At 46.4% G+C, this 23,267-nt stretch overlaps 1 protein-coding gene across 7 annotated transcripts; it reads right to left on the bottom strand.

Moving 5' to 3' along the window:
* Positions 1–650: 650 nt before the first annotated feature.
* LOC108155638 (regulator of G-protein signaling loco) lies at positions 651–23,267 on the bottom strand. 7 transcript variants are annotated; one of them, XM_017286580.2, is made up of 6 exons: positions 22,892–23,264; positions 20,651–22,810; positions 3,628–4,437; positions 2,372–3,566; positions 1,103–2,291; positions 651–1,042 (listed from the first exon to the last, which is right to left on the bottom strand). In XM_017286580.2, the coding sequence occupies exons 2-5, from the start codon at positions 22,799–22,801 to the stop codon at positions 1,705–1,707; spliced, it is 4,743 nt and encodes a 1,580-aa protein (XP_017142069.2). In that variant the 5' UTR covers positions 22,802–22,810; positions 22,892–23,264; the 3' UTR covers positions 651–1,042; positions 1,103–1,704. The 7 variants fall into 7 exon arrangements, with proteins under 7 accessions (XP_017142069.2, XP_017142071.1, XP_017142072.1 ...); XM_017286582.2 differs by lacking the exons at positions 20,651–22,810; positions 22,892–23,264 and adding exons at positions 11,423–12,562; positions 15,287–15,410; XM_017286583.2 differs by lacking the exons at positions 20,651–22,810; positions 22,892–23,264 and adding an exon at positions 11,423–12,676.

Raw genomic sequence — 23,267 nt, 5'->3', positions numbered from 1 at the left:
TTGAATATATAATTGAAAATCTGTTTCAGTTTTCTCTTAAACGGTAAACACTTGTTTCGTTATTGTATGTATTTCGTAAATAGTTATATTACATAAGATTATATGTATAGCTCCATCCTTTTTCACCTAAGGCTTAAAAGATGTTATCCCTCATCCATCAATTTATTCGATCTCGGGGTAGTCCGGATTCAGGCAGTAGTCCTGGCATCCGCCTTTTCGCAAAAATCTATTATTATTTCCACCGCAGCCGCTGTAGGTAAACGGTTTGCAGGACTTCGATTTGGAGTCGTAATACCATAACGACTGTTTATCATTGCAGTGACCATACTCCATAGGTTTCAAGCAATTAACTGTCAAGAAATATCCTAGTAAAATGAACAAAAGGGCACAAAAATTAAACTTACTTAGCCGGTCCGAAAAGTTCATTGGATATCGGAGTGCTGGCAGGCCCACCAGCAGCCCCAGAAACACAATACTCCAGATTAGCTTAAGCATAACTTAAGGGTTTATTTGGTCAACTGACTGCTCCACAAATGGTCAACAGCCTTTTATAGACGGCCGCTGAAATGGAGCCCTTGGAATATCTAATGGGAAATCTGTTTCAGGCAAACACTTGCCTCGTTAAAATATTTACTAGATAAGTAAGTTAATTAAAAGTTACTAAATGCATATACCATATATTTATACTAGTTTTCCATTTTACATATACAGAGGATATAATCGGTAGCAACTGACACTCTTTGCTGCATCTTTGATAGCTGAAGATTTCAAAACAAATACGGTTTATTCAATAGATATTATCCACCAATTCCACATCCATCTCTTTGTACATGGGAAAACTTATGGAATCCCTAGCTAGTTTCGTAAAAGATATCCGGGTCCATACAATAGTCCCAGCATTCGGTTTCGCGCTCGAATCGATTGTAGGTTCCACCGCAGCCACTATAGGTGAAGGGCTTGCAGGCGTTGGCCGTTGGATCGTAATACCATCGCAACTGTCTTTCCTTGCAGCTGCCATAGTCGCTAGGTTCCATGCAAATCTCTGTAGAGAAGTATCACAGTTGAATTATCAAAAGTGCATCCACTCGTAGTTTTCACTTACTCTTTCGGTGCTCAAGCAACTCCTTTTTGGTTGCTGATGCCAGACAAAGCAGCAGGCTTAGAATCGCAAAATTCAGCATTAGCTTCACCATCGCTTGAGGGTTTATTTTCTAAACTGTTTACTACAGAAACGGCCAACGGGCCTTTATATACGGACACTTAAAATGTGAACTTTGGATCTCTAATGGGAAATGTGTTTCAGTTTTGTTTTTAAGCGCCAACACTTGCCTCGTTATGGCATGTATTTCCAAAATATTTCCATTAAATATACATAGGCTCTGAAAAGCTTTGAAAACTGTTCCATCTATCCAAGTGGAAGATACACACATGATCTTAATGTAGAAATAACAATTTTCCACGTTTTATATGCATATGTTTGTTGTATATTTATACAAAATGTTTAAAGCTAAGGGCTTATGGTTGCTAGTTATTGTAGATTACATAGAAGGCTCATGGTCATGGTTGGTCATGTGGTGGACATTCATTCAACAGAGAGAGTTCGGGTATCAATAAATAGTGCAGATATATATGTACATAAGCATTTCAGGACCAGTTAAAAACAATGCCAATTCCATTCACGGGGAATAGGGAATCCAGGAAGTATCACACAAAACTGCTGCTCGGCTCGTCCAGGTAGGCGCACCGCGTGCCCGCCGCCGCCTCCTCCAGCGTCTTGCGTCCAATGTCCAGGGGAATTTTGCTGACAAAGGCCGCTGCGGAGACCACAGCAACCTTTGTCGTGGGCGACGTTGGGACCTGTTTGGTGGGGGAGTATTTGTTGCAGTAGATTCCGGCTGTTTGCGGCACGGCCACTCCCCAGTTGGATGGCTTGATGGGCAGTACCTTTGGCTTTGGCGGCAACGGTGGCGGCGCTTTGGCAAATTCAATTTGATCCTGCGTGTCCACAGGCAATTCAGTCTCTTGCTCCTGGTCCACCTTCATGGGAGATACTTGCTGCTGGCTGCGCGTGATGGAGAGGCGTGGCGCCGGCTGCGGGATCTCTGTGGGACTGGGCGGGACCTTGCTGGTGACGGGACTCAGGTTAGCCCGCACCTTGCGCAGCTTGGAGACGGCTGCATTGAGATTCTCCTTGTTCTTCAGGAAATCGGGCAGATCAAAGTTGATCTCAGTGCCCCGCTGATCCTCCAGGCGCGCCAGTTGTGCCCGCTTCAGGCCCTCGAGTAGTTCATCTGTGAAATCAGAATGGAAGGGAGTGTTTAGTCTAGCGGTTCTCGTTCAAGGGGCACTGCAGGGGGCTACGGCTACCCACCTTGGTGCTCAGCTACTCGCTCGGTCACCTGCAGCTTCACGCCCGCCTTCAGCTTTGCAATGATGGGCTTCTTGGGATCTGCTGCTGCCGCCGCCGCCACCAGAGAGGAGGAGGAGGATGGATTGGCCGTTGTCTCCTCGGAATGTTGACTGCTTGTTGACTTCTTCTTCAGTTTGGGCAGCTTGCTGCCAGGAATGTTGTCGCGCTGCTGCTGCCGCCGCATCCTCTCGAACAGGGAGGAGGAGCTCTCCGAGGGCGCCTCGTTGGACTTCATGGAGCATAGATCGCTGGGCTGGGGCTTCGACCTGTCACTGGCCGCCGCCTCCGCCTTGCTCTGCAGCAGCTCGTTGAACATCTTGTTCGTCAGTTCGTCCAGCTGTCCCTGTGCGTGCGCCTGTGCCGTGGGCGGCAGTGGCTTCATTGGTTTAGTCTGCTTCGGCGGCATATTACTGCCGCCGCCGCACTGAAAATCCGACTGGAGCAGAACAATGCGCAGCCGCTGGCCATCGGCCATCGTCACCGGTTGCATGAGGTCGAGCGGGGCCTGAGTGTCGCGCATTATTACCTGCACGTTGTCCATTTTGTAGTTGTACTTGGTCAGTATGGGCCTGATCACCTCGTGCAGCTGCTTCTTGGGCTTGCTCTTCACGGAGATCACCTTCGGGTCGGGCAGATCCAGCTTGAAGGCCACTCGGCGCTCGATCACCACCTCCTTGCCGGCCAGCAGCTGCGACGACTGCTGCAGATCGATGGACTTGGTGCTGCCCTGGAACACAATGTCGTAGTAGGGATACACGAGGTTCCGCTTCTCCAGCAGCCGCTCTACGAGCTGTCCCACCGTCTCCCCGGGACGCGTCTGCACAATGGTGGTGGCTCCATCCGTTAGGATCACACGACATAGAGAGCACACGCTCTCCGCACTGGCGCCATGGCCGCCGGATGCTCCGGCATCGAACGACGACAGGGAGGAGCGCGAGCTGTGCAGATCACTCAACGAATTCTGGCCCGACGCAATCTTCAGCGAGGCGCTGGACAACAGAGTCGGTGGCGGCAACGGCGGCGCTGGCATCAAAGAGCTGCTCTGCAGATCGGACATGATCTCCGTGCGATCGCGGGACTTGCTTCGCGTCTTGCGGTGCCATGGGAGTAGGCTCTTACGGCGGCGATCCTCGGCATTGCTGACCGACTTCTTGAGCTGCCAAAAGAGAGAAATTAGGGAACATTCTGGCAATCAATCGTGGATGCAAAACACTAACCTTTGAGGAGGCAGCTAAGTGAAAATTTGTCTTCAGCAGCTCGTCCAGATCGGCGCCGCTGTATGGCAGGGGCAGGTTCTTCTGCTCGGCCTCCACACAGCTCTTGTAGAGATCGGAGCGTATGAAGCGCTGGTAGCTATCGAATTTCATCAGATTGAAGATCTGCTTCTGGGCGGGAGCAAAGATGTCCGGTGCGGCACTCGCGAGCTTCTCCTCCGTAAGACTGCGGGCCTGGGAGTCCACGTTGACGGGATCGCTGCTGCTGTTCGCCAGATGCTTCCCAAAGATATCCCTAGCCTGAATGGCCCTCTCCGCCTCCGATTCGAGCAGGCGATAGCGCTCGCAGGCGGTCCAAAAGTAAATGTTTTCCGCCGAGAACTCCTTCTTGAGGAACTCGGAGAAGGTCTGCATTCCGGCGGCATCCTGCAGCATTCGCTCGAAGGATCCGCCCCAGCTGCTGGGACTGCCATTGTCTGGTAGGTTGTCAGCGGCGGCGGCTGTCTCTGCGCTGACCGATATGGCGGACGGTGGCGCCGGCGTGGTCAGGATCTTGGGCACCTGCAGCAGGCTCAGCTGCTGCTGGCTCCGTGTCGACGTCTTCAGGTCGTCCAGCATCAGGGTCTTGATGTACACATCATTGTCGGAGGCGTTCATCGAGGCAGTGCGTCTCACCAGCGGCGATGACGACTGCTGCTGCTGCTGCTGGTGGGGCTGCAGCTGCTTGGCCCCCTTGTCGGAGCGCGGTGTACGGAATGAAGACTGACCCCAGGCTCGTCGGAAGGGCGAGGCATTGGCGGGCAGAGCACGGTTCTGTGTTCGTACGAAAAGAAAGAACATACATGAAAATTTGAGACGTTGTTTTTGGTGCGTAATAAAGTAGTTAAAAACAAGTATAGGAAGTGGAAGAACAGAAAACCGAATTAACAGACTACAAATTGTAGACACACGAGTGAGTAATCCACTCCAGTCCACTCCACTCCATTCCATCTATGTACAGGCCTCTGTCATTATCATGGTCAGACACAAAAAACACGATAAACTTTTGAACTTTCAAGTTAGCTCATAAATTTGTTTGTGCAATGCAACGCATTCAACAAGCAGTCCCCGGTCCCCAGTCCGCAGCACCATTTCCCTCCCCCTTCCCGGCCCAACAATTGTCTGAGTTCCAGTTCTGTAGAGCTATGCTGATGATGATGATGCCCTTCCCTTGTTGGTTGCCATTCCATTTACTGCACTTGCAACGAACGATAATCGCTTGTCAGAGATGAGGGAACCCTCCCATACCTCTATTCTATTTCGTATTTGTGCATTTCCCACCGACTTTTAACGATAGCTTTTTGTTCCCAAAGATTAATGAATTCCCCAGCCGAAATACCCATCGTTTTCGTTTGTTCTCCAACCTCGGTTTTCGCAGAAGTCATAACTCACTCGGGGACTCCGAAAAACCACACATTCGTATGAGTATTCATTCGTGTGTGGATACATAGATAAAAGAGAAAATTTTGAAACATTTCCGGTTGGATTTCAGTCTAAACAACAATTCATTCAAACATCCATCCATAAAGGGGCAAAAGCAATTTTCATTCATTAATAGACAACCAATTTGTGTGGCCTTTGAGATACGTGGGACATACGGGCTACCAATTTAGGAGAATACACAGATGACGGTGCAAACATATATAATAATAGATTGAATGATATATCACATGTGCACTTTTAAATGGAAGCTTTCTCCGAGGCCTGATTGCGAAAGAATTCCAATTGCGCATCTTTTAAAGTTTCCACCAAAGATTTCTTGTGACGCAACAAACATAAAAAATGCTATGATAAGAGCAAAATATTCATCAAAAATGCAAATGTGGGTCAAAAAATATACAAAACTCTTTGAAACTACTTAAACTGCACTTGAGATTCTGTGGGGCTTTGGCTGGGCCCCTCCTCAACAGGCAATTGTTGTTTCGGGGGTCACAAATCTTCAAAAATCTCCCAAAGGGGAAACGGAAAGAAAAGACTAGCCTTGAGAGTCGCAAGTTTAGATACCCTCACGGATTGAAGTTATAGTTTTTTGTTTAGATTCGAAATTCGAAGCCTTTTCTGCACTAATTTTCGAACATCCCCTGGAGACAACTAGCCAGAGTGGGACAGACATACATACACCTACATGGGACAGATGTACACATTCACCGCTAGAGTGACAGCAACAATGCGACAGCAGCGAAACCAGGCATAAATCAGCGTTGATTGCCAAACAATAGCCATGGATGGATAGGGGAGAGCGGGGGTCTGGCGAGGGTAACCATTCAGTAAGTAGGAAATGAGCAATTTGCCAAAGAAAATAATTAAAATAAATAAACGGCAGCCAATTCACAAATTGTCGACTCCGCGGCGGCGCAGCACAGACTCACAGAAATCGCAAAGAAAACAAAGAAGATTGGAGAGGAAACTAAAACTAAAACAAAAACCAAAACAACATTGAATTTAGGCAGCGAAAACGCAATGCAACGGCAGCGAAAACGCAAGAGTTAGCAACAATTACGGCCTCCACCGCCAAGAAATCACACAAAAAGCAAGAGAGAGAGAGGAGGGAGGGTAGAGGGTGGGAGAGAGTAACTTCTGCGATCGAAGCATGGGATACCCTTGAATGTGCTTAGTTGCTATGGAAGCTATTGGACAGCAGATTTATGTAGAAACTTATAGAACTAAAGAACTGCACCAAAAAAGGGTATTTCCAAAGTTTCGATGAGAAATCTTTGAGAAGTTTAGAGAATAGAACAAAAAGAAGGCTTGAATGCTGATCTAGCAAATCATACATACACATATGTACATATGTATATATTTACATAAATACATACATATTTATGTACTTTATGGGATCGTAAATCCTTTCTTCTCATCTTTCTGCTTTGGCAAACATCTGGTCAAAATCATAATACCCGCGTGCAACAACAAACAGCTCCGCCACCACCACTCCTACAACAGCCGACCAGGGCCCGGCATATTTCTACGCTTCAGTGGACACTGACTTGGACATTTCCCGGTGCTGAAATGGTTGCTACGACGACGATGATGATGATGATGATGATTGTGATGATGGTGGCGGTGGGTACATTCACATTTACATGGCCTCTCTTTTGCCTCTCTTCATATTAGAGTCATCATCTCATGGGCGTAGACTCCGCGCTCCAGCTCTCGGCCCCGCCGACTGCTGTCAAGCAAGTCATTGAGCCAGCCGCCTATAAGTTTGCATTCAGCGGAAAACAACAGAAGGGGACAGACTAGGGGGACAAAACAAACAAACAAAATCCCACGAGTAAATTATCTTCAATGGCTTACGGCTCAGGTTACCACTCTTTTTATACTTATTTTATTTATCCATAGGATAATTTCTCTATATACAACCCAGGCGGCTAATCGCACTGTCGATGGCCACATGAACTTGATCTCCCTATCTGTACATATATTCTATATATGTACAATGTAAAGAGATTGCCAAGCTGTCGCCTCTTGGTTGGATGCAACTCTCGGGGTGGCACTTAATTAGCAGAGCTCTGGTAATTGGAGCCTGGAGTCGGGCCGGTCGTCGGTGGAGACACCGCAAAGAGCAAATATTTGATGGTCTACTGGCCATGAGGGGAAAATTGTGTGGCACTCAATGAAGGGTTTCTGTGTGTTTGTGGTGCTCGTATTATAGAGAAAGCTGGACAGGAATCCCAACAACGACTCCGATTAATCCGCTCCAAGTACCTCTCTAAATTATTTTGGATGTGGCTCTTTCTTTGTTCAACAAGTGGCTGATGGTGCGAGTGGCGCTATCGTTCATAATCTAGAACAACTTTTCGATTGAAGGCGTCAAAATATCACGTTCTACATGGTAGTATGTATAGTACGCCAAGCAAATAACACGCATATCTGTTTCTTGGGAAATGTTTCGAGTATTCGAGGCGATAAACAGAGTGAACTCATGGCAAGCAAATAATATATGATATCAAATATTATGGCAAAGGTCTTGGAATTACACGAAATATGTACATATGTATGTAGAATTTCACAAGAGACCCAGTCACAGTCACAGTCACAGGATCCTGTTGCTGTTGTTGTTGTAGTAGAAGTTCCCCGAAGTGTGCCAGAAATTCAAAGAATTACTGATAAATCATACAGCAAACCCCTATATGGTTCACACAATCCATATACATACGAATACATATTCACATTCCTATATGCATTATGGCTGTATGGAGTGGCAATACAACAATGAAAACGAATCTTATCTGAGGAAAGGCGTCTCTGTGACAAAGGCTGATTGAAAATAAAATGAGCACTGGTCGTCGGGTTGGTGGGGGCGGTGTTTCGGGGTACGGTTCCATTAGGAATGCAAATGATAAACTAACCATAAGAGTTGTTAAACCCGTAGTAGGTCTGCCAGAACCTACCCGGCGATGGATGTGTTCGCGGCTTTTGTGTGTTCTCTATGTTTTATTTTTAATTTCAGTTTCTTCTTTGGTATTCCAAGCGGGTTCTGCCAAAAGGTGTGGTTTGGCGTATCGTGGAATTGGCCAAGTTTGTGTGTGTGTGTGTGTGCGTGGTTAATGCAAGAAAGCGAAAACGTGCCTTTTTTGTCACTCTACTTTTCCACGATCACATCAGTCGTTGGAGCTGACTTCACTGTACACTTTTGCTCTTTGGCTTTATAAGACGAGTAGTAATGGCTTCATTCCATTCAAACAACACACATATACATATGTATTCATTTTTTTCACACACTTTTTCTTGCCCTCTGCAACAAAATCCGCACCGCGTCACGGAATTACCGCGTCGTACTCGGAGCCTCAACGATTCAAACTTAATGCGATCGAAAATCTGAGGCATTATTTTAGCCGTTAGCCCGTACGACCAGATACAGATACAAGAGTGAGCGACGAGATAAAGAGGGACAGAGATGGAGACTTATTGAGCGAGTGTGAGTGACAGAGAGGCCAGCACACAACAGCTGGCTGAGTGCAGAGCCTATAAAAGAAGGGAAGGCAAATACGATCTCCAAGGTACTTATTTTTTTCATACAGTCTGTACAGTGTATCTGCCCTCAAATCAGGCCTGCAACTACCACAGCAAAAAAATAAAAACCCTCGATGGGTCGCGATTTATCAAGAATTTACGTGCTTGTGAATATCGGGCGTCGACCCAAAACTTGTTTATATAATGAAGAGAGTAAAAAATTACAGAAGCATTTCAACTAAAAAAATAATGTTTATCGTAAGAGAGCGCCTTAGCAATACCTCACCCTATTTTTACAGACCTTGCCGTTGGCGATCAAGCTTCTCTTCGAATTTCGAACTACGAGTTTCGAACTCGCTCTCCCGTGACGCATTTTGTTCGCATGTAGCAGCTGCTGCGCTGCCGCTGTCTTTGCTTTAATTAAATGGCCTTTTGCTTTGTCAATTAATTAAGCCACTAAGCCCCATTCATTTTTTTGTGTATTTTTGCTCAATTTAACACAAATGTTTTGTTTAGGCGGCAATTCCAGTGCCCATATAAGTATGCAGTGGAAAACGCTTAATGAGGTAAAAACGGTAGCTGTGCGAAAAATTCCGTCTATGCGAGTGAATAAATTGCGCTAAATATAGCCAAAAACGCGTGCAAATAAATTAAACGATTCGAAAATGTGCTGTAAACAAAGAGCTAGACAATTGGAATGGAATAATTAAAATGCCGCCCCAATGGAGGAAAATGCCCCACGAACAATGGAATGCGGGCGGCTGGCTGTTTCTGCTGCGCATTTGGTTGATAAATTAAGTAATTTGCAGATATCCAAAGGCCTGAGAGAGGGCGAGGGTGCGCGCCCAGAGATACGTAGTGAAAAGACATGGAGAAAATTCTTGCCTGCGTGTGTCGATAATTTCACTGTTATTTATGATTTGTTTAGACAATTTCCACGAGCAAAAAACCGAAAGAATCATAGAATAATTTTCTCCAATTTACGCATATTTTTTCTCTGGTTTTTTTCGCTGTTTTCGCATTTGTTTCGATCCCCCAAAGTGCAGCCAGAATTTCACATATATATTTTGTTGAACAATTGCGTGTGTGGTTGTGCATTAAATTAAATATATCCGGCATTCTGTTGCTTCTGTTTTTTCCCCCCTTAATTTTATGGTACGGCTATGCGGGTCATATGCGTGTTCTGAATATGCTCCAGGCGGAAGAGAAGATACAATTCGAATTGAATTGTGTTTGTTCAATGAATTTTTACAACTGCCCGAAAAACTCTTTTACGACCGAAGACTGAGGATGGGGGCTGGGCTTGGTATAGAATATTTACTTAATTTCTTTATTGATGAATGGAAACGGATGATCGTGTAGGCCGCAGCACTCACGACGACTCATCCGAAACGGGTGTATAAATATGTGAATTTTGAAAAGTGAAATGTGGCACGCGCTGCCAATATAAAATAGCTACCATTAGAAAGTCATTATGGCAAACAATGTTTTTGAGTACTTAGAGTGGGCAGACCCATCAAATATGAATGAATCAGTGGGTGTTTTAAAACCACGAGGTGTTCAAATTTAAATTTGCATATGAATGATGCAATCAAAGCTATGGGGAAAGCAAAAGATTTCCTTGAAAGATAGGATACTAAAAAAATTATTGGAATCTTACTGATTATCAATCAAATATATTATTTGTCCCATTTTGCTGCTACAGCTGTTTCCTGCATGACAAAGACCTGATCTGATCCGTGACACATGACGCGCGTCATGCGGCACTGCCCTCGGTTGGTTTGCGATCTGCGCATTGTGGGAACAATAAAAAATATTCTTATAATGAAAGATACATTTTTTATGGGCTTTTTCCCTGTTCGATTTGTACATTTGATATATCCTTTCTCTAAAACGGACATCTTTTAAAGCCAAACAAATATTCTACTCTTCATTCTAGGTAATCGTTACGAAAGAGCCCTTAAAATCGCACATAGAAGGAATTATCTCACAGACTATGGGGTACCGTGGATATGCGTCTTTTTTTAGAGACAAAATTACCAAAGCCTTCGATGAATATATATTTTTTTAAAGTATCTCCTTTGAGCAGACAAAATTGCTCAAGCCCTTGCTGTATTATTTTCGATAGGGAAACCATTTTGTTCTCTTACTTTTCCTTAAGTGGAAAATACCAGATTTGTCCTCTCTTGAGCGAAAATCTAGACCAGATTAAAAACGCAAAAGACCTCCCAAAAAAGGAAACAACAAATCACAGGCAAAGGATCATCATGATTGAGTAAAGTTCTTTCCTCAATTAAAATTCCCTGTGATTTTGTCCAGAACACCAGCCTCCACTTTGAAGAAATCGATGATGGATATGCGATATTTACAAACAAATGAATTTTATTGTGCGAAATACTCGTAAACTATAACTAAATGGCGTAATCTAAGGTGCAGCGGCGATAATCCAGAGATCCAACGACCCCGAATGATCGCAAAATAAACACATTCAAGTCTTAAGAGTACAAAGATCATGGGGGAATCTTTCGGGAAATTGGATTTGGCAGGGGTTCCCTGGAAGCCAAGGTGCCACCATATGGACGTCCGTATCGGTGGCCCCATATTCTAGGGAATTGATGGACGACGACTCGGGCGTAAATAAACACTGCTTCCAGTGAAATAATTATCAAGAGTAAGAGCGTAAACAATGGAATAGATTGCCGCCAGCTGGTGGACAATCGATGCGAAGGAGATGGATATACATGGATTCATTCATGACAGTGGAGGAGTGCTGTGTGTGCATTGAGATCTAAAAGTGACTCACGCGTATGACATTTGTGGCATCGCCCAGGACGGGGGGCTTGCTGAAGTCCATTTGCTGCACTGCATCCGGATCGCTGAGCGAGCGGCGGAGACCCGTCGTCACGGAGGCCCGTTTGGCGTGAAAGGAGCCCCGCAGGAAGCGCGCAAACTCGTAGGCCGCACTCTTTCCAGCCTTGCAGACGGCTCGCGGTGGCGTCACCTTGAAGCTGGGCAGCAGTGGGGCATGCATCTCGAAGGAGGAGTCCGGGGAGATGTTTCGGCTGTTGGAGCCGCCCGACTGGGATGTGATATTCGAGCTGGCCGAGCTGATGCCGTCGTCGTGCTCCTCATCATCCTCCTCCTCCTCCTCGCCCTCGGAGCCAGTGGCACCCGTTGCTGTGGCTGTAGAAAGTGGCACGCAGCCGAGCATACGCTCCTGGTCCTGCTCCTGCTCCGCCTGGTGGCTGGGACTCACGCGCAGGAGTACGGGCGAACTGGCCCTGCTGTCGGCCTCGGGTTCGCTCAGCTTGCGGCTGCAGGAGCGTCTCTTGGCCGCCGAGCTGAAGAACTGCAGCACACGTGCGGCACTGCGGCAGCTGCGACGCTCCGCCTGGACACGGGCCAGAGCCATGGGCGGTGGCATTAGATCTTCTGCTTCGGCATATTTTCGGGTTGCCAAGATCTGCTGTTCCTCTCGCTCCTTCTGCTTTAGCTGGTGCTCCTCTTGGGGCTCTCTGATGTTTATTTGTGGCGATGCACTGCGTCGGCCGCTGGCACAGTGATAGATCTCCCTCGCCTTGCGGCAAATGAAGGGGGAACTGCTCTTGGCCGGCTTTGACTTCGCCTTGGGTGTGCTGCTCGCCTGCCGCTCCTCAAACTCGCGCACAAATCGCGTCATATTCTCGCGATCGAGCTCCGTGAGGCAGCGATGACGATGATGCTGTTGATGTTGGTGCCCTTTGGGAGTCTGCTGGATCCGCTTGATCTCGAAGCTGCTGTCAAAGGTCCCCGAGTCGTTCAGCTGACTCAAAGACTGGACAAAGCGCTCCACCATGCTGGCTATGGATTCACCGGCACTCGTATCGGTGGTGCTTTTGCTTTTGTTGCTTTTTATTATGGGTATTTTTGTGGAATTTATATTGCGATTGTTCATGTCTCCGGGCTAAATGGTACGTGTAATTGGGGGAAATGTTAAACACACTTATTCTTTATTTTCTGGCAATTAAAACGCAAAGTATTGGCCACACGTTCGCGCTGCTTGACGGTTCGCATTCGACTGAATTTTCCTAGCCAAATGGCAATCGAAAGGTAAACTTTTTTGGCGAACGAATGGCGTCACACATACACACATGGAAGCAAGTGGAAATTCGAAAGGGGGAAAAGCCATTTCCATCTGGCATGCAAATTGGAGAACTGTTCTCTGTGGTGCTTCCCAGTGGCTCACGGGGAGTGGGCGCCTGCGCACTTGAGACACAGCCAAAGCCATCAATGGCGACAGCCATAGCCACGTTCACAGATGCCATTTGCCATTTCTTGAGGCTTTTTTTTATGGCATTAAAGAGTATTAAAGCCTTTAGTGGGAGGCTGCAATGCTCCTTAAGAGTGAATCATCGAGCGGAACCGGCTCCAAAGAGACCTCTGCTGTGCCCTCTGCTGTCTGTTCCAGGGTATTCCAAGCTTCGATTCGCTATCTTGGCTGTGTGTTTTATAGCTTTCTGCTTTCTTTGGGGCCTGGCCGAGACTCGTGCCCGGCATATCGAATGAGTCGGAATGAGTGGAGGGAGGCAGGGAATGCAGACCCCAAGCTCCGAGAAGGGGCAGAGGGACTGGACTGAGAGACTCTGGCGTGACGGAAATTGTCACTTGGGCTGTCTAATGGAAGCCCCCTCCTACTCCTCGCATTTGGATGGTGTGCGTCACTTAATCGTGGCCATAACGAGAGATGCGAGTAAATGTGCAATTTGCTTTACGCAATCGAATGTGTGGGATGCCGCTCACGAGGTTTCCCCCGTGTCCGCAGAAAAAAGAAATGAAAAATCATAATCCAAACAAAAGAAATTCGAATCGAAATTATCTTGTTTATGGCCAACAAATATATAGAATAAGGTCACGAGTTCTACGCATAACCAATAAAAAAAGAAAAACAGGCCTCCCAATAGGGTAAATAGCCGAAATTCCTTATCAATATTTGGGTATCAAAGGTAGAAGAAATCCACGTGTAAATACCATCTTAAGAACATAAAGGCTTTGACCCACTAAAACCTGTAGGAGAGTGCCTCCACAATCGTGACCAAAATGAAAAAGAGGGCACCATTTCCAGAGAAATTTGAGGCAAAGTCGTGGCCTTATCACTCGAACGAGGCAGCCCCGCAGTCCATGGGGGGATTACGATTCGGAAAAATCTCTCGAATCACCCCAAACGTCATGTAGTAACTGAAAGCTCGGGCATTGTTCCCTCAAACCACGTCATAAGCGCTGCGATGAGATGCTATGAGACGCAGGCAACAGCCATCCATATTCCCATTTATTTCTGACTAACTTCTAGAGAGATCTCATCCGATCGAAACGGAATACATCAAAGATCTCTCCCTCTCTATCTCCCTCTCTTTCTTGCGCCACAAAAGTGTGACATCATTAAGACAGGAAATCGCCACCGGCATCATTCAATACAATTGCATTTTTCTATCCATCAAAAGTGGCGCTTCGTGGAAATTCCACAGGAATCAGATAAATCTGGTGGGGTGGTGCTATTCCAATGAATGTCGAATATTGGAAATTCTGGGGGTCTACTATTTTTGGCGTTTAAGTGGAAATGGCTCTCCAATTGTTCGATCTTTAAGTGGAATAATGCCTGCGTTTACACACCAAGCGAATAAATAAGACCCGCTCGTGGGGCGCTGTCGGTTCTCTCGGGCAGGGGAGCGGCTGTCTCATGGGGCTGCGGAAAAGCGGAGGATCACTCGATTTGGCAGGCTATCAATTCTGGCTAAAAATTCCACAAGAGGCTGGCTGGGCTGGCGGATACTTTGCGTTTTAATTGCACTTCTGTTATTTTTTTTTTGGATAATTTCACTTTTTTATTGTTTATTCTGCGGAAAGTTTATAAAAACACACACACACAGACACACACCACGCACCCACCCACGGGGTCATTCATCAAATTTGTCTAAGGGGAAATTACCGCCGATTCATAGGGCAAATATTTGCCCCAAACGAGTATTTTTAGATGAAGGCGTTTTTGAAGCAGTTCTCTAGCGTTTTCTCAGTGTTCCCCAATAAGCTCTGCGCGTTTCCAAAGCGTTTTGGCATAGGCTTTTGCGCGATTTGCAAGCGTTTCCAATGCGCTTTGTACGCGCTTTTCTAGCGTTTCTTCTTTGTATTCGTGCGTTTTAGGTGCGTTTTTCTAGCGCTTTTCCATATGTTCTGCGAATTAAGAGTGCGTTTTGTCCGCGTTTCCCTTGTGTGCTTTTAATTTCGCGTGATTTTAGCTATGACGTCGATTGGGGAATTTTATTTGTTTGATTATTTATGATTTTCTACCCAAGGCAATTGTTCAGGAATGTTTTTCAGCATAATGTTAGGATCGTAATTAAATGGAACTTTTTGCACAGAGTTTATAAAACGAACGGAATTCCAGGTTTCATAGCATGTTTGTTTTTTTTTTTTGTTGTTATTCAGCGAGAGATCTATTTTTGGGACTAGGCCGCCAAAAGTTCAATTGACTGCAAAAATTGAACTTGTTTTTGTTTTCTTAAGGGAGGAGAGGCGATTGTTTTTGTGGGTTTTTGTTGATTCTGATGGATCCGATGGATGGATGGGGTCTGGAGTGTGTGGTGTGTGGCTTGTGGGGGAGGAGGTGTGTGTGCGCCTGAATTTTTAGACATACACAAATTCAGGTCTGGGTCGTCGTTCAGTCGGTGTAAATATTGGCCGTTTATTAATAACTTGCGCGACTTTAGCAGCGCGCGTTGCTGCTGATCGGAATGAACTGCGCTCGGCGACTGACTCAGAGTTTGTGAGTCCGTGTTAATGCTTTGCTCGTTGTTAACTTGGCTCTTGGTGAATGCCAGCCAGCTGAAACAGCGACTGAGCAGCAGAAGCAGCTGTCTGTCTGTCTGTCCAGTGGCCGAAGGGAGAACCACAAGCGAAAGAAAGAGACAGAGAGCGCGTGCGCGCGCGTTTTTGATCGCCACTTGGCGGCGATGGCACTGTCACTGGAACAGGGGCGGTTTACAAAAGCGGTTTCCACTGCTTTCGCTCTGTTCTACAATATTTTTGTTGTTGTTTGATCCATTAGTCATTTATTCACTTGGCAGTAAAACACGAGAGCCAGCAGCAGGGTGGAAACCGATCCGATCCGCAGAGTCAGGTGTTTCTCTCCCTCCCTGCGAATGCACTTGCCACCGATGGTTGTGGCGCAATATTTAGCTCTGAAATTGCAGGCAATTTTATGGATACACATACCCTGCACCTGGGAGTGGTGTTGGCTATGATGAGTCACTTGAAAACTGTTGCCAGGCGAAAATACTGTGTGCTAGAGAGGGGTTTTATTGATTTTCAGGAGTATTTTACATCCATTTAAGGCTTTGTGTGCTGCCTAAAATATATGGACTCTTTTTTATATTAAATGTGGTTGTTTTTTTCGATTTTTTATGCCTTTGTTTCACTAGGACACAGTCAATAAATTCACACAAATTTTCCATAAGCGAATGGAAACATTAGTTGACCCTTTTCCCTCCAAGTGCGATTCGGCAGGCAATTTTATAGAGTGGATATTTTGAGAAGTACGGCAAAAAGTTACTCCAACCAGTAGATAGAACAGGACTTCTGGGATACATTTATGGTACTGGCTGAGAACTGAACATCCAACAAGTTGCTGAGGTGTTAGATAGCATACATTTTTAATACATTCCTTTTAGATGCATTTTATTCTGAATTCTTAAAGGCAAAATTCTGCTTGTCACTCCACCAGGGATATTAAGAGGAACTCTGGAACCTATTGCGACAATATCCCCTAATGGATGATTAGGGTGATTATTGTTATGAAACCTATTTTCAGCAAAGGAAAACCCATAAAAAGCAGCTGCTTATAAAGCAATAAATCGATCCTAGATGATACATTTCATATAAAGACACTGTGGAAATGGTTTCAAGAACTCAGATTTTCTTAGAAACTTTTAATATTTTTTGCAGTGATGTAACTATTTGGTGGTTTAAATCAAGTCAAATCTTTAAAAAAATTATGGAAGTGTCACCCCATTTGTAAGCCAACTTCTTGGAACAAAAATCAAAACAATTTTCCTTTATTGAACTTCATACAATGGTTCAATAATAGGAAGGGTAAAGACATATCGTAACTTATTCAAAATGATTTGTGAGACATAGAAAGGATCTCCTTTAGAAGTATGCAGTTTATTATGGTATTCATTCATTAATTCCAATTAAGAGATCATATGACACTCTCTTCATAGAGCATTCCCTCGTTCGCATATGTGGACCCCTCGCAGCCCTTGGCTCCATCTATGTGGCTTGTCTGCTTTCTGGGGTTTTTTTTCTGCGCAACTTTCTGACAACACAACTGCTCTTGGTCATATCATCAATTGGCAGGTTACGTGCCTGGAGCGGAGCCCAAGGTGTTTATTGTTAGCAAAAAACAAATGTCTGACGTACTTTAGACAGCTTCATTTAATTTCATTCATTCGTTCCATTCCATTCCTCTTTTCTGTGGCTATCAAACATCCTCAAGAAGTTGTTTTTCTTGGCTAAATTTAAAGAATTTTAAAAATAAATAATACTTCGTTGTTTTCTTTTTGGGAGATAAGGAATTATCAAAAACCGAATGACTCTTGGGCTTGGGGTTCGTCTGTGACAAAAACATTACAGTGTGCTCTGCTTGCCACACGAGTATCTGTATCTATCTATCTACGTGTGGGTATCTTTCAGTGGTTACTATCTGGTATTAAGAGGGCTCCTAATTCCCACAGCGTCAGCTGGCAAATACGTTATGGAATACATTATGTTATTTCGGTTTCTGGTTTCTCTGGTAATGGTAATCGAAGTCACAGACAGAGGCCGCGGTGTCTGCGCCCTGTGGCTTACTGTTCTACAAACAAGAATCAACCTGCCAGATACATAGATACTTGATAACAAAAAAAAACAAAACTAAAGTCAAATGTAGGTTCATTTCCCATGACGTTAACTCTGGAGGCCACTGGAGCGGAGATCAGGAGGGAAGCAAAGTAACGTTCATTTGAGGCATTCCCCCAGTCCCTCTCTCCCTAACTTCTTCTCATTCCCTTTTTTGATGGCAGCACGAGGGTTGTTTGCTTCCTTCCTTTGCACCTGTGACGGCATGTGCCACAGAGTGTGCTTCGTTACCGCCAAAATGCCGACAGACAAAGAGTCAACCTGTTGGAACAGCCGGCCAGCCGAGCAGATCTCGCCCCGGATTGCGTGCCAAAGAATGATACGAGGGTAGGCAGTGGTTGGCACTTGAAAAATACAAATACTGACACGACAACCCAATATTATTCCATTGGGAGTTACATGTTCCTGCTCCCTGGAGCAGCTAAACCGACTTCTGTCCGAGAATTTCACAAAAACAACATACATGTTGTGTGCATGACGCGGTACATTGACGCTGCTTTATAGAATCGCAGATTACAAAGAAAAAGGACCAGTCGGAACGTTTTGGTAGAGGCACACCCGCTCTAGGCAGAGATCTATGCGCTCCACCTAAGATCTAAGCGATTGAACTGAATTCTCCCACTAGTTAATGCCGTAAGTTGATTAAGAATACTTCTATACTCCACACATTTTCATGTATTTTACTTTATCTAGGGCGATAATAAAAGTATGGTTTCTTATCAAAAATAGTTACATATATCAAATGTTCAAGGAACGTGCTCAAGCACAACCTACATTCATGCATTCTTTCTCAATTATTTGTTTTTCTAATTATATTTTGTTTCCAAGTAAACAGTTTTCGGGTGAGTTGTGGGATAGGAATCAAGATTGATAAAACAATGAGACAGAACGGCACGGCACAGCCATAAAAGTAAGCAAAGTGTGACGAACACTCCACTAGTAAAATTTCCCGAAATAGGAGTTGAAGTCACCCCCGTCTTTAGGGGTTACCTCTAGGTATAATTATAATTAGACCTCTTTTGAGAGGTCAAACCAGACATCATTCATCAGATGCAGATCTCAAGAGATCTGTGAAGTTGTTTATACTATATATTTGCGTATATATCATTTCGATGTGTGCTTACCGGATTCTCCTCCGAGTACAGACCGCAAACGAGTTCTCGAAATGACATTTTTGCATTGAGCTGGTTCTCTTTTTTGTTTTTTAATCAATTGAACTTGCAATTTGTACACTTTTGTTGTCTTCTTTGTTTTGTTTGTAATTTATATATGTATTGTATGCACTTTTGTTTTTTAAGGCACTTATTGTATGACGCTGACTGTTTTGTTCTGTTCTGGAGCTCCTTGAACTTTCCACTGAACTTTTTATGGGACAACTTTTCGTGTAAATATATAAAATAAATAATCGAATAATCATCGAATTCGTACGACACGGCGGTGGGCACAGCGAAAGTGAAAATGAAAATGAGGCAGAAAAATCGCGTGTTGTCAAATCAGAAATCAAACTAAAATTACGAATAAAGCACAGACACAGACACACACTGCTATAATGTTCTGTACAGTATACCCCACGTAAGCGCTATCTGCCAGAGAGTGGGAGAGGGAGGGAGGGAGGGAGGGAGGTGTGTCTGCGTGTGTGTGTGTGCAGGCGAAACGAAAAGGTCAGCACCATACATACATACATACATCGATGCCGTTAATTGCTTTAGATTGAATTAAGCTCGACGTTCCGCCGTCCCATTCCCATTCCATCCCATCCCATCCCAACCTCTATCTCTCTCTCTCTCTCTCTGTCGTGACCTACGCGCCACACCGCCTCTGACGTCATGCACAATTTATTTTTAGCAAAAAAAAAAAAACAATCATACGCGATTTCCGCTCTTATCACACATCGAATTATGACGCGTTGCTCCCTTACCGTCCGATAAGAGCAAACAATCGAAACGAAGTCACAGCCACAGCTCCGATTCGATCCGATACGATCCGATCCGACCCGACTAGAACGTTGTAACAGTAATGGCTATAAATCCATAATTTTGTTCGTCTATAGATCTTGAATCATGGACATTGGGAGCTCTCTGCCCCATCACCCATTGGCAAAGCGGGCACTGCGACTACTGGAGACCCGGCGGGCCGCTGACAAAGGAAATATTATTCTGACACTAACGCCACAGCCGACTCTGGGACCGGGACTCTGATTGTACGAGTACTCCCGCATGGCTGTATGGTGTATCTGTGTGTGGGGAGAGTTCTTGCCGCTTATCTTGGGGGCCCCAGAGAGTGGAGCGAAGCGATAAGCTCTGGAGGGGAAGAAGCTCTCAGGTAACAGTTAGCGGACCAAAAGCGTCCAGGTAAACATATTTTCTTTGATCTGGCCACAGGGACGGTTCAGAGAGATACGGGGGTGAGAACAGCGGCCCATAAAGGCGGCACATTTTATACATATATCTGTTCTTTAGCCTCGTTTATATATAGTATCTTAAACTACATATATCCCACTTTTATTATTCTTTTGCGCCCTAGAAATGGACATAGAACCCTACAGTTGATAAACCAATAAACGACAGGTCCATTGCATATATTTACGATAATAAGGTAGATCGTTATACAATATATGTTTCTGCGTTTACAGCTCTCCCATATCTTTGAAATTATGGATGCCACAAGATTTCCCAATTGAGAGCCTGCACATAGAATAGGGTACTCTAGCTTTCATATATATTCCATAAGATCTAGGCGTCAAAGTGGGCGGACACATGCTGTACGACTGCCGTGGATAAAGATATATAATATATTAAGAAATCATTCATCAATCCCCCAATTCCAATGCACTATTTGAGGCTTGTATAGGACTGATCCCGGTGTTCCAGATAGATTAAAAGAGGGACGACCTCCATAAAAGAAGTAGCATTAAACGGTTTCGTAAATCTGTCGTATAGGTCCCCGCTGGCACAGTAAACCCTTAACATAATTCATATATATGTAAATCAGAAGTCTCTTAAATTCTTTACGATTTAAAGCGGAATACCATCACCATTTCCGCCTACAGATTGGAGAGTGATACGGTCCCAAGAAAAAATAATATAAAAATGTTATCACTCACCCCCAGATCCGGTTCACTGTTGGTAGCTTCTAGTAGGCACTGTGTGGACGAGGATGCGGACAAACTCTGCCGATCCTTGGGGGGTTTATGTAGATTCTGTAGGCTGGCCCAAGTGTCCATCGGTGGCTCGATGCTGGCCACACCGGCCGACGACTGAATGCTGTCAATGGCCTCGAATCCCAGGGAGTGGCGGGAGCCTGGCTGCCCAAAGACCTGGACACTCAGCTTGTGCGGGGTCGAGGGTGCAGCATCCAGAGCCAGCGAGCGGCGTGGCTTGCGCGGCACGCACGAGGGATGGACAAACATGTGTGACGGCTCGTCCAGCGATGGGGCAGTGGAGTGCAGGGATATGTCATCCATGGAGGCAACACCAGCCAGGACACGCGGCGAATCGTCCACAAACAGATTGAGGACGTCGTCACAGGATCGCGTGGATGTGAGATTTGTGGCCGGGCTTTTGATGAGATTGAAGCTGGCCAAAAGATTCGGACGACGCAGCGAGGCGCTGTCCGAGGGTGACATTTGATGAGCAGCGGGATCGGGCATGGCCCTGACGGTCAATCGATTGTCGGGCATCCCCACAATCCCCTGCGGACGGGCTGGGGCCGGATGAGATGGTGCTGCTGCTGGCGCATGGACTGCCACCGCTGCTCCTGCCCCAAGAAAATCCACGACCAGAATACGATCGGAAATGTTGGTGCAGTCGTTGTTGAAGCCAATGCCCGAGTCCGAGTTGGAGGTGGTTGTGGAGATCTCGCTGTGGTTCGACGGCTGCGGGGAGTGGGCTGCAGCACCGGCGGCCGCAGCGCCTGCAGCTGCCTCATACTCCGGCTGATGGCTGCGGCTGGCCGGTGGCAGGATGCGCATGGTGTACATGCTACGGACAAGATTAACCACGTACTCCGAGTTGTTGGGAAACTCCAGGCACAGATTCGATATGGGATCCCTGGTGCACTGCAGCCGAAACTCGTGCGCTCGCTGCAGATGCTGGCCGTGGTCGATCAGCTTTGTGTCGATCACAAACACATGGCAGCTGTGCGAGATGCTGATGTGTTGGCCAGCAGAGCCGCTGCCTGCATTTGGCTCGTACTCCTCCTCGATTTGGGTGTTGTGCACGGCGCTGGTGACCAGGCCAAAGAAACGATTCTCGCTCTCCGACGAGGAGCTCACGTAGTTCAGTCTCGATGAGGCATAGGTGGCCAGCACTCCGCCATTGGCGCTCTGCAGCGTGAGGCTGTCCGGGGTGATGCACATGAGCACTATGGTGGGCTGGCGCTTTTCCTGCCGCAACTTCCGTATGCAGGAGCGCACCGTCTGCAGCTTCGAGCTGTGCGAAATCTGCTTGGGCATTTCAATGGTGCCCAAATAGCCCACAATTACGCGATACTCCAGCGCCGCACTACCCACGGCCCGAACCATGGCACTCACATTGGCCACATCCGCCGATTTGCCAGTGAGATTCGCCAACGGGGCGTCCTCCAGAACTGGCCGAAGCGTTGAGTGATCTGTGGGCGGTGCTGGCTTTGGCTTTGGTTCCACCGCATCCGGCGGAAGCTTCTTTTGTGGCGAATTACGCAGTCGATGCATCTTCGACTTGTGATGCAGGAAGCGCGGCTTGTGGCGCAAACTGGCGGCCAGCAGCTGGCCCCTGGCACTGCGCTGCATTTGCAGCGTGGCATTGGCGTTCTCCTCGTCCGAACTGTCCGAATAGTAGTTCTCGGCTATCTGCATGCGTATGCTGCCAAAGGAGTTGCCAATCAACTGGACCACCGTCTCGTGCGGCAGCTTGGAGACGTTCAGGCCGTTGACCGAGATGAGGAAGTCGCCGGATCGCAGGCCGGCCTGCTCGGCGGGCGAGCTGCTGATGATGCACGACAGACGACATGGCTGTTGTCCCGATATGGTGAACCCAAAGCCATTGTAGCCCCGCCGCACCTCCACGGGGCGGGTTCCATTGTAGTTGTAATTGGGACGCTTTTTGCGGCGCCGCTGCTGCTGCTGCTGGACGGTCGAGGTGGATGCCGTCGCGGTCGAGCCAGATGCCACGGCTGGCGATGCTGATGGATTGCCTGACGCTGGCGCTGCTGCTGCTGCTGCCCCTGCCACAGATGCTGTGCCCGTTATGGGCAATGGCGGATGATGGTGATGCATTGCGGGTCACTGAAAAAACGGTAACAAAGTGGTGGATCGTGGCACACATCTTCAGAGCTGCTGCTGCCGCCGCTCCATTCTCAAACGCACCTTTTTCATTGATGCTGGTTTCGTCGTGTCCGCTCTCTGGAATGCGGTTTGTTGCTGCCCCTTTTTGGTAATAGCAGATGGTGCGCTCTCGCTCGCTCTCCTGCGTTCGCGCTATGTAATCAAATAGCAGCAACAACTACAATACATACACGGAGGAAGTGGCAGACCAGGCGGATCTTGTTACACTTTTTCTAGTGATTAACTGATCTGTTATATGCCCAGACAAAAGCATTTTCACATTTTCACACTCTTAATAAATCCTGGCTGACAATCTTAAGCGTTTTAAATGCCATTTAGTTGGTTAAAAACAAATTTGAAAGACGCCTAACGCGCAAGCGTAGCGTATAGTAGAGGTGTCAAACCATCGATGGCACTA

This window comes from Drosophila miranda, chromosome 2, assembly GCF_003369915.1.
Source record: "Drosophila miranda strain MSH22 chromosome 2, D.miranda_PacBio2.1, whole genome shotgun sequence".
Taxonomy (NCBI): Eukaryota; Metazoa; Arthropoda; class Insecta; order Diptera; family Drosophilidae; genus Drosophila; species Drosophila miranda.
The sequence above is the reverse complement of the archived record's forward strand: the minus strand, read 5'-3'. Positions and strand labels throughout refer to the sequence as shown.